This window comes from Peromyscus eremicus, chromosome 7 (genome assembly GCF_949786415.1).
Source record: "Peromyscus eremicus chromosome 7, PerEre_H2_v1, whole genome shotgun sequence".
Lineage (NCBI taxonomy): Eukaryota > Metazoa > Chordata > Mammalia > Rodentia > Cricetidae > Peromyscus > Peromyscus eremicus.
In genome coordinates, this window is record NC_081422.1 from 98,317,077 (window position 1) to 98,328,897 (window position 11,821).

Below are 11,821 nucleotides of genomic sequence, written 5' to 3' on the forward strand. Positions count from 1 at the left end.
CAGGCTCTGTACCATTCTGATCTTATTGTGGTACAGGCCTGGTTCCTAGCTACTCACAAGATGAAGCAGGAGGTTCTCAAGGTCAGGGCCAGCCTGGGCAACTTAGTGAGACCTTGTCACAAAATTAAAAAGTAGAGCTGGAGACATAGTGCTAGTATGCATCAGACCATGGGTTTAGTCCTCAGCACACAAAAAAAGCCATGACAATCCTATTTCTCTCCTAAATGGTCTAAATCAATCTTGCTTTACCTCAATTATGCCGTTTTTATACTGAGAATTAAATATTTTTATAGATTTTATAATATCACCACATTAGTTTTTATTTGTATATTTATAGTAAAATTTTCATCAATTTTAAATCTTGTAAGATCTCAATATGTATTATTATAAAGATGATATAGAAATTGTATTCCATTGTCTTAAAAGTGCAATTGTCAAGTTCTCTTTTTTGCACTCTGTACTGGGGGCTACACTTTGCATAATTATTTTAAAATAAACATTGACCGTGTTTTAGCAGACTTGAATATTGGCCAGGTTTACTCGGTAGTTTGATGAAGTTGAAGAACTCTGGTGACCGCAGGCTGTGCCCAGTGTCATGCAACTTCCCCGGGGGATACAGTAGCCAGTGTCATCGCCATCCAGAACTTAGTCAGTCTTCGAGGCCTCACCTGAGCCACTCAGAAGCAGCCTGAGAGCTAGGTGGCCAGGGAACTCCCGAGCTTGTGAGCTTGAGAAGCACTGCTACAATCTAGACACTGTGATGGCGACTTAAATTAGACAGGAATGCACAAAAGCAGCCTTCCTCTTCCACCCTGTGGGGGAGGGTCAAGGTTCAGGAGGAAAAAAACTAAAATATGAGTGTAACCTGTCTCTTGGGGTTTGCCCTGTGAAAGGTACAAATAATTGAATTCGTGAATATATTAAATATTGATTTTACAACTCATTTATCAGAGCTCAAAATCTGATTATTTCATGATTTAATACACTGAAAGTATAGTATTAAGTTTAAAAAAACTTTGTGATCAGTACTCTAAAAGAATCTTCAAAAAAACATCATAGTTATTCTTTCTTCTAAAATTTAGATTTGAGAACTTTACAAAAATATTTTTAAAACTTAAGGGTTAAGTGACTGAAGTAGTCACTCTAAATTATATATTTCAAATTAAGTATATAGTAAAATTATTTTATCTATTATTTTTGTCTCATTATTTACTGTACTAACAATGTTTGCTTTCACGAGAATGCCTAAAAGCAACTGTAACAAACATTTGTGTGTAGATCTGTAATTCGAACAGTCAAATTATGTTCATGTTAACATAGATGTGATTCTCAGATTATGTTCATGTTAACATAGGTATAAGATTTTCAAGTTACATTCATGTTAACATAGATGTGATTCTTAATTATGTTCACGTTAACATACACCTCCACAGCAAAATGGCAATTTTCAGACAAGTCCCTCATAAACAATTGGTAAGAGCCAAATTTTGCTATAACTTGTCCTCACCACTTTACAGAAAGGAAAATTGGAAAAACAAAAATGTGATTTGATGCCGTCAAAGCTTCTCTGACATATTCTTAAAAGTTATTGCCTTTTCCTATTGGCCCACATTTGTGGGTGTCAGGGAGTATTTTCATGAGAAGAAAAATACAAAAACCTGAGCAGAAGCACAGATTGCCTTTCTGTTAACAAAAGAAACAAAGTGATGAATGGTTTTACTGCCGTCTAGACTCTGGATTCTAGAATCACTGTTAGAACGAACGGTATTGGGGCTGTTGGCCTTTCTCACTAGGAGTCACAGCATCTACACATCCAGCCAAACCTCTACGTGGTAATTCATGATGCAGTGTGTTAATTCTCAGCCACTGCCGCTGCCCCTTAGTCTCTGTGGCCACAGACTATGGGGAGAGCAATATGGGATCAAAAGGGGCCTGCCGCCAGATTGTATTTAGTTATTTTTGAGATGATAATCCAGTAGTTTCTAATGAAAGATATTGGGTAAGAGTGAGATACATTAGAATCCAGGACAGCCTAAAATACCAGAAAGAGCAGATCTCTAGAAGTCAGTGGATCCTATATACTATACCTTAACCAAACCTGAAAGTTCAACAATTTCAAGTAAGCCTTAGATAATTCATGGACCAGTATTTCTAAAGAATTATTCTTTTTTTTTTTTTTTTTTTTTTTTGGTTTTTCGAGACAGGGTTTCTCTGTGTAGCTTTGCGCCTCTCCTGGAACTCACTTGGTAGCCCAGGCTGGCCTCGAACTCACAGAGATCCGCCTGGCTCTGCCTCCCGAGTGCTGGGATTAAAGGCGTGCGCCACCACCGCCCGGCATAAAGAATTATTCTTAAAAAAATTTCATTTAAAAAATTTAAAGCATATCTAGTGATTTGAAAAGTTATTCTCCAATCTAATACGCTAAGTTCTGTAAAAAAAATAGTTATAAAAATTTACCAAGGAAACATAAATGTAAGTTTCAAAGTTAGGCACACACTCTTCTTGACTTCTATAAACCTGAAAAAAGTCACATATAATCCTAGACTCTCAAAGCTAGTACATTAAATTTATGCCTGGAGTTGGTCTTTACAACTTTATTTTACAAGTAAGGAATGACACTTTGAATTTTAGCTAGTATTTCCCAATACACACAATTTAGACATTCATAAAGTCATTTCATATTCTCAAGATAAAAATCATCAATAATTTACGTCATTCATCAGTTTACAATTTAAGTGGTCATAGTTGGGCCATGGAAGCCTTTGCAGGGAATAAATACTCATCAGTCACTGCAGAGGTAATTTCCAGTTCTTCATTTTGCCCACTACTCAGGACAAACCTTGCTAACATCTCCGTGTTTAGGGAATCAAGGTGAAATGAAATATTCAGGAGCAGTCTATATGATGTACATGTTCTATATGATGTACAGTCTACATGATGTACACGGTCTACATGATGTACACAGTCTACATGATATACACAGTCTACATGATGTACACGGTCTACATGATGTACACCGTCTATATGATGCACTGTGCTCATGCCTGTTCTTGAGTCACATGGTGACTCCAGGCACTTCTGTTACAAAAGGCAATGCCTTTTCCTTGGTCGGTAAAAATTAGAATACAATGATGGTTTTTCCTGAACATACTTGTCTGCCCATGAAGACAGCTTGCATTTATCTGTGCTTTGTCTTAAATCTTTAACTCATTTAGACATGCCAATGAAGACATTCTACTTGTATCTCACCAAGAAACATCTGAAGGGATGTTTATTCTATAGGCTGACTCTCTAACATCACTCCTGGTCAGATCAGTACTCATGGGTAACTGGCAGGAAGCCATTCAGACACTCAGACACTTGCTAGCCACAGCTGCCAGGGTAAAGATCTCATCCTCCATCTGTACTTACAGTCCAGGGCCTCAGTCCATAGACAGGGAATTACTGTAAAGGAAATTATGGGATGGGATGGCCTCCCCTCTCCTTTTTGTAGGAGCATTACTGATTCAGTTGTAGAGGGAAGCCAGAAGCAACCACTAGTGTTCCATACAGCATGACTCTCAGTGAAGATTCACATGCCAGTTAAGGCGGCCCTAGGTTTATTAGTTCTGATTCTTTTTTTAATTCCAGGGAATAGAATGAGCACAGAAAATAAAACAAATGCCAGTCCACTGTCTACATGTTCTTCATCTTGGCCATGAGATCTTCCAAGCTTTCACCAGAATCTTCCACTGTTACTTCAGAAACAGAATCCTCCTGCTGTCAACAAAAGGGGGAAATGCAATGAAAACAGAGCCATACACAACCACTTGTCCTTAACAGTTTGCTTTACCCATGCTCAGCATGCTTAAAAGCTGACTTTCCTCTGATAAGTACATTTTGAAATAATTAGAGAAAATAAAGTCCTTTATATTCCCCACCAAAATTTTGTTTAGGAGGCAGCAACTTCAATATTCTTGACATTTCTACTGAGTGTATTGTTAATATAAAACTACACTTATTTATAGCAGACCATGAAGTTATGGTATATGTATATATTATGTGATGTTCATGCCAGGATAAGCCTATCTCCTCAAACCATTTCTTTATAATTAGAACATTCAAAAATCACTCCTTCTATCTTTCTGAACATCTAACAGTGACTACCTACAGCCACCCTTCTACGACAGTCACCAGAGCTCAGTGTTCCTAGCTAGCTGTAACTTACAAGCTGCTGGCCGGCCTCCTCCCCCTGCCCCCCACTCACCCTTGGAAGCACAGCTCGACTCTCAACTTCTATCACATCAAACCTTTCAGAGTCCACATATGAGTGAGACCATGTGGTGCTTGTCCATCTGTGCCATCTTATTTTACTTAATACTCCCAATTCCATCTGTCTTGCCACAAATGACAGGTTGTTATCCTCTTGTGGCTCAAGTGTTCCACTGTGTGTGGGGTGTGTGTGTGTGTATCTTTTATCAGTCAGTGGGCATTTTGGCTATATATACTTTAGACATATACCCCTCCCCATGAGACTGCTGGTTCACATATATCACATATGTCATCTTTTAGTTTTTTGAGGAGCCTCCATTCTGTTTTCAGAATAGATGAGCTAACTGACATGCCTGATAGCAATGCATTATTACACTCCAGGCTCCCTTTCTGCACATCCTTTTACCTTTTCACTGGAGTGAGATGTACCTCACTGGTGTAGATCTGCATGCCCCTGATGATTAATAATGTTCAGCAGCTTTTCAATACCTACTGCCTATCTGTGTATCTTTTTGTCTGGTGGTCCCAGCCCCTGCTCTGTATGTCTTCACTTGAGAAAGTCTGTATTTCTGTAGGTTTATTCATGTGCATGCTCTCTCTTTCTCTCTCTCTCACCCACCACCCCTAACCTCCCACCTACGACCTCTGCTTACGGTTCTTATTACGTATCCAGGTTCATCTCAAACTTGTGTATCTCCTGCTTCAGATTCCTGTGTGCTAAGATCACAGGCACATTCCATCACCCTTTCCAGAAGTATTTGTAAATGGGTTTGTGGCTAGAATTATCAATATGAAAGTAATACTTTAATTTAACCACTATTTATTATACTTGATATATCCATGGATTTTTAGAAGTCTCTACTTTCTCAGTTTCCAATGAGCTGTGCCTGTCTCCATGCTGACACTGAATACTTCTCAGCACCTCAAGGCCGACTGCCCAGATATCTAGGCAGGAAACACCTCACTAGCTTTCCGACGTAAGATGAAGCTGAAAGAAGAGAAATACATATTTTTCTCTTATCTGATATTTACATATGGGGAATCAGATTTCACAAATACCTTCTTTGGGACTGTGTATGCCACTGTAATTCCTTCGGGTAAGACGGGAATGGGACCTGAAGAGTTCTTCAGTTCCTCTTCTGAAACCTCAGACACCAGCTCAATACCTGTAGGAGTAAATGTGACCTTGTGCTCATTCTCAAGAAGACTGTAAGCATCACTTACATTTGTGTGCACTCTTACATTCTCCTCCCAGAAAACACTGTGAGAATTATCTGAAGTGCTGTGTCATCTTATACTCCCTCCCAGAACAGAGTGTGCTTCCGGCGCGAGTCCGGCGCAGGAAGGCCCCTACCCCACTCATTGTCCTCATGTACGATCTCCTCATCCTCCGTGGGCGCAGCCTCCGGTGCGGGCAGTGTCGCGGCCTTCTTCTGTATAAAGCAAACAGTACCAACCACCGTTACTGCTTCTCCGTTCTCCGCAGCACTCCACAAAATGCACATTACCAAAAGCAAGAACGGGTTTTTGTTTTGAAGTACGCTAAATGAACTAACACTATAAAAACCCAGAACCCATTATATTCTATTCCAAATGTTTCTTTTCAAATGTACTGTTCTAGGCAGTGTGACCCTCAACTTCCTGACCGACCGACCGATCGATGCATCGATTGCTTGTACCTTGTATTCCTCTTGTTGCTTCCTGCAGTTCCTGTCATCACACTGAGGGTTTGGCTTCATGGACATGGTAGGGAAAAAGTCCTGCATTGCATTGTACCCAAGGTAGAAACTGACGGTGCCAAAGCGTAACAGAAACCTGAAGAAGAAAATTAAATTAGTCAGGCACACCTTTAATCCCAGCATTTGGGAGGCAGGAGCAGGCGGACCTCTGTGAGTTCCAGGCCAGCCAGGGGATATATAGTGAGACCCTATCTCAAAAGAAAAAAGAAAATCAAATTATACTTAATAAAGAAAAAAGGGACTAGAAGTAAGTGAATTTATAAAAGAGATTTTGGAGTGGGTAATGAATTTTATAACAAATAACCTAGAAAACAGCAACTTTCTCTACCTTATTTATAAAACTTGGCTGCTTGAATATTTGTTGAATGAAGGAAGGAAGAAAGGAAGGAAAAGTATACTGCCTTTCATCACTGTGTAATGAGCTATTATTTTTGACCCTCTAATAAAGATAAGCTGCTGGCAAGTAAAGTATGGCATGCTAAACTCCAAAGAAGCATACTGACCTTAGAGAACCTGCAGTAGGAGAGATGTGTTTTTAAAACCTGAGCTAGGGGCTCGGTTCAGTGGTTAAAGTACTTGCTGTAGAAGCATGTGAGCCTGAGTCTGGATCCCCAGCACCCACATAAAAAGGCAGCCATGGCATAATAAGCTTATAATCCCAGAACTGAGAAAGAGAGACGGATGGAGACAGGTAGATCTCAGGGCCTTGCTGTACAGCCAGTGTAGCCAAAATGATGAGTCCTAGATCAGTAAGAGACCCTGTCTCAAAAAAAAAAAAATAATGTGGAACACATCTGGATGCAAGACATAGAGAAATGAAGCTGAGAGTGAGTTAGAACCCTCTTCCCATTGGCTAGTTTGGTAGTGCCAGAAGGTGCTGCACAGGCTGCTGGGAAGAAAAGGCACCAATGGCCTTATCTAGTTGAAAACCCTACATTCAATAATACCAGCCTGCCAGGCAAGATGTGCCCACGGCGGGAGTGACAGCACTACTGTTGGCAGAGGTGTAGGGTGAGAACCAACCACTCTGACTGGATTTGAGGCCTGCTCCACAAGAGGGAATTCAAACAGTACTGCAGTCAGAAACCCGTGGTTAAAGTCTTAGGCCGAGGGGCCAATTAGTACTGCTGTTTCGGTAGTCTATGTCAGCAGACTATCTTCTGAGTATTTAAGCTTATACCCAGAGACATGCTCCCAGCCTCTCTGCAATGAACAGCAATGAACACACAGACACAGGGCTGCTCCAGGTGCTGAGGATAAGTGATGGCCGAGTGCTCAGCCCTAAGCAGGACATTTACACCACTCCACACTGCTCAGGGAACCCTGCAGAGGGCAGGGAAAGGGCTAAAACTACTGTCTCCTGGGCAGGGCACCCACTGCGGTCATGACCCCACAGCAGCTGTGGCTGTTTGCAATGGGCCTACACAACTCTGGACATATCAACAGTCAATCAGGGGTCAGGGAGGGGCTTCTGGGGCCCTACCCCTCATCTCTACTGAACCTCTGTCCACTGGTGGGTTCTGAGGGAAGGGCAGTCACTGTCTTCAGCTGTGTGCCCACTGAGTGCCCACCAGGCACCAGTGGACATTCCAAACCCATGGTCACACAGATAATCAAGGCTAAACTTAGAGGGTCTTGGAACAACAACAAAGTCATGAACGTGAGGAGGAAATTTTTAGGGGGTAATAGGAGGAGAAGGAGAGTAGAGAAAGTGGAGAAGAGGTTACAGTAATCAGAATGTACATCATACATGCATGAAACTGTCAATAATGAATTCAGCAGAAGTCATTTTAAATGTAAAGAAATACAGGAAGAGACATAGCATTGCCCTCTGCCCTTCATACATGGATGCACAGAAAAGCATAGTTCATACACATGTACATACACGCATACCCCCTACACACACAGACAAAAATCTGAGATGTGCTACTAAACCTTATTTTCAAAACTGATGTATCCCAATATAAACTACGTAAACTACACTAAGTCATTGATGTGAGTAGTGTCCGGGGAAGTCAGAGAGCACTTCCAACACCCATAAAGCTCCATCGTGACCCCTCCCTGTCAAATGCCACTCTATTGAAAAGCTGCTGTCTGGGTTGGGTTTTGAACAACTCAGCATAAGCTGTGAAGAGAAAACGTTCCCCATCACACGGGTCTGTGGACAAGTCTGTGGGGGCATTTTTGTGATTAATGATTAATGTGGGTGTGTCCGGCTCACTATGGGTGGTGACAACCCTGAGCAGGTGGCCCTGGAATGTGTTAAAAATAGGCTAAGTAAGCCATGGGGAGCAAGCCAGTCAGCAGCACTTCTCCACGGCCTCTGCTTCAGTTCCTGCTCCAGGTGCCTTGAATTCCTGCCCTAACTTCCTTAATAATGGACTAAGATTCGGAAGTGTAAGTCTAATAAACCCTTTCCTTCATGAGTTGCTTTGGATGATGGTGTTTTATCACAGCAATGGAAACCCTAACTATGACAGCTTCTGTACAGAAGATTGTGCAGAAAACTCAGTGAGAGCGGGGAGACGGCTCAGTGGGCAAAGCACTTCCCATGCAAACATGAGGACCCGAGTTCAAATCCCCAGACTCCATGTAGAAGCCTGACAGCTGTGCATGACTGTAACTCCGGTGCTCCTACAGCAAGATGGGAGGAAAATAGGAGAGTCCCTGCAAGCAACTAGACCAGCTATCCTAGTGCATGCAGAGGTGAACAATAAAAGATCCTATCTCAAACAATGTGGAAGGTGAGGACTAGCAGGCTATCCACTGACTTCCTCAAGAGTGCACAGGTTTATGCCTGCACACACACACAAACATAAATGTATGCACACACAAACATATAACTTATATACATTAACATAACAAATGACAAGGAAAAAACTTTTTGAAAATACATGTTCTAAATATATAACAAGGAAGAAAAAAAAAAAAAAAAACAGCAGATGAAAGCGCAATGATCATTCACAGAAAAAACCCTAAGTCCCTAATCCTTTTTTTACAAATAAGTAGAAATTGGAATAGCTATTCTTCAGACTGACAAAGCTTTAAGAGTTTGATGATACTAATGTTTCTGACAGCATGTGTGAGCCAAGTACCCTGAGTCTTTGATGGACAGTATAATCCCCTTCCAAGAAAAACAGGTGGCATTTGTTGAAATAAACTGCAGAAACACACACCATACATAAATTCAGTATTCAAGTACCTATGTAAGATGCTGTTTGCAGCATTAGTAATAGCAATAATAAAAGTGTGTAAGGCCTAAATGTACGTTAATAGAGGAACCCGGAGAGGAATGTTTCTGTAGCCAGGACTGTTTTCCCTTTTCGTACAATATTATAAAGTGTTCTTAGTAGCTACTGGTGTTTAGACAGGCCACTTGCTCTTATACCACAGCCCTAGTTCACACTTCTGAGTTCTTGTACACATTTTTATGACCTCTCTGCTGGAGCTACACTTCTGATACTGGGTGCCTCATTTACCACACTGAAGTCTGTGATTATACTGGAGACTGAGGAGACATAACTAGGGTACTAAGCCTGAAGTGAGACAAAAATTAGCCAAAGTTAGGGAACTCTAAAGGACTCTGCTTTTAGAGAATTGGTTCATAAGCTGACAAAAACGTTAGCTATACAAAACCTGTTTCCCTCACCTGTAGCTATAGTTAAAACACGCATTGGCAGAGTCTGGTTTTGGGTAACAGAAGTGTTTTCTAGTTTGATCACATCTGAATGACTTTTAGGGAGAGCGGATGAGTAGAAGCAAGTGTGTTTGTGCCGTGGTCTCCACCCACTGTCTATGTCAGTACAGCTTCACCTCATTTGTGTAATGCTTCCGAGAGTCACGGCACACATTTCAATCAGCAGAAGACCACACATGCTACAGTGGTCCCACGGGGTTTCTGGTCTGCTATCTCTGAAGTGCATTGTATTTGTACTATGTTGAAAATGCCCAGTGATGCATTCTCATAATATAGCCCTCTTGTCTGGTGAAGTAGGACTGGGTATACAGAGCAATGCTGTATCGTTTAACAAGAGTTATTCCAAATGCAGGGCATAACTGACATTTAAATATATATGTATGTGTGCACGCACTCACATACATACATGAGCACATGCACTCGCGCGCGCACCACACACACACACACACACACACACACACACACACACACACACACGTAATGCTAATAAAAGTCCGTGTATGTATAATAAACATTAAAGAAAATTTAAGTTTAGATAACTACTTAGTTGACAATATCAGTTCTTGGAGTACTTCATGAAACACACTTCATCAACAGCACACGAAACTCTTCAGAAACGTCGGCCCTCACTTACTTTAATACGTTCTGTACCAAGATCCCCGCAACTACTCCCATGGTGGTGGGGAGACTGGCCGCGCAGACGCCCTCTCGTTTCAGGGTCTTCTCATCAATGTTTGAAGCAACTACGAGCGGTGGCGCACACTGATGGAAAGAGCACACCCGTCTCAGACAGCACAGGGGAGGGATGCTCCAATGGTACCCCGGCACACTCCCGCTCCTCTCAACTGTAGACATCAACTACGGAGATCACTGATTCTAACAGTGAAAGGGGCTGAAGACAAGGCCTACCGCAAAACAAGCCGACTCTCCAGGGATCATCAGCTGGATGTGCCCGGAAACTGCATTTTCACTGACCCCAGATTCCATCCACGTCTGACCAAGTTCATTACAAGCCTTAACAGGAAAAGACAAAAACACAAAACATCACAAATCACTGGCAACCTCCTCTGTGGAAAGCAGGTGTTAGTACATGGATCCTGAGGGTTTTGGGGTCAGAGAGAAGAGCTGCATCCGTTGAGTTAAAGTGACGGTATTCCAGAAGCAGTATGCACCCATTCCTTACATCGAACCACTGCTCCCTAGATTTCTTCAGATTAACGGAAAAACTTATTTTTCTAAAACGTCAGCAATACAAAAATCATAAGAATCATTTAAAAGTGATTCAAAAGAAAAATATTTTATCTTTAGGAAATGTTTACAATTTATATATTTAATCCTAGTAAGACAAAAAGTTAAAACGAATGGTGAGCTGGCAAGAGGGCTCAGTGGGTAATGGTGCTTGCCATCAAGCCTGAGGACCCGAGTTCAATCCCTAGGTCCCACATGGTCTCATCCCACTGAGAGACCCAACTCCTGCAAGGTGCCCACGGGGATATGGTGGCACGCGCGCGCGTGCACATACACACACACACACTAAATGAATGTAACGAAAACCCAATGGTGACTAGAATAAGTGTCATAAAAACATTCATTTACTTTAAAACCACACAACAGAAACATGTGCTACTTTATATGTGAGAGAGTGAGACACTATAACATGTCACAGGCAGGGCAGAAGCTCTTAGCACACATTTGAAAAGGAGGCTGTGAAGACAGGTTAAACTTGGAACTGGTTTTAGCTAGGACACTCAGGTAAACCCAGGGCTGCAACCCCTTAGCCAAAACTCACTGTGTTTATTGCCATTCGAGCTTCAAAGTTGTCCACACAGCTAAGAACCAGGTCAACAGGTTTCCCTTCTTCTAATCCACCATTGCTAGAGAAGGAAAGTAAACTGTGTCCGAAAACAATGAGGATACAAAATACATTTCTTTTGTCCTACAGCTTGGTGGCTGGCACCTATTGTCCCAGCACCTGAGGCTGAGGCAGGAGGATTGTCACTGCTTCCACCATCCAAACAGTATGAGATCCCACCTCAAAGAACAACCAAAAGCAAACCCAAATCCCACAGCCCACACAAATCCCCCACGGTTTCTTGAAGCAAGATCTCAAACTTGTGATCCTCCTGCTTCAACC

General features: G+C 41.8%; 1 protein-coding gene across 3 annotated transcripts in view; it reads left to right on the forward strand.

Moving 5' to 3' along the window:
* Nphp3 (nephrocystin 3) overlaps positions 1-6,241 on the forward strand; it is a 42,448-nt gene extending 36,207 nt beyond the window's left edge. The window contains exon 28 of one of the 3 annotated variants that reach the window (XM_059268484.1): positions 5,873-6,241. In XM_059268484.1, the coding sequence (XP_059124467.1) occupies positions 5,873-6,059 (187 nt within the window). In that variant the 3' untranslated portion in view covers positions 6,060-6,241. Of the gene's footprint in view, positions 1-3,630; positions 3,926-5,559; positions 5,821-5,872 lie in introns of those variants that run through there. The other 2 variants (XM_059268485.1, XM_059268487.1) reach the window with 2 other exon arrangements.
* Positions 6,242-11,821: the final 5,580 nt, after the last annotated feature.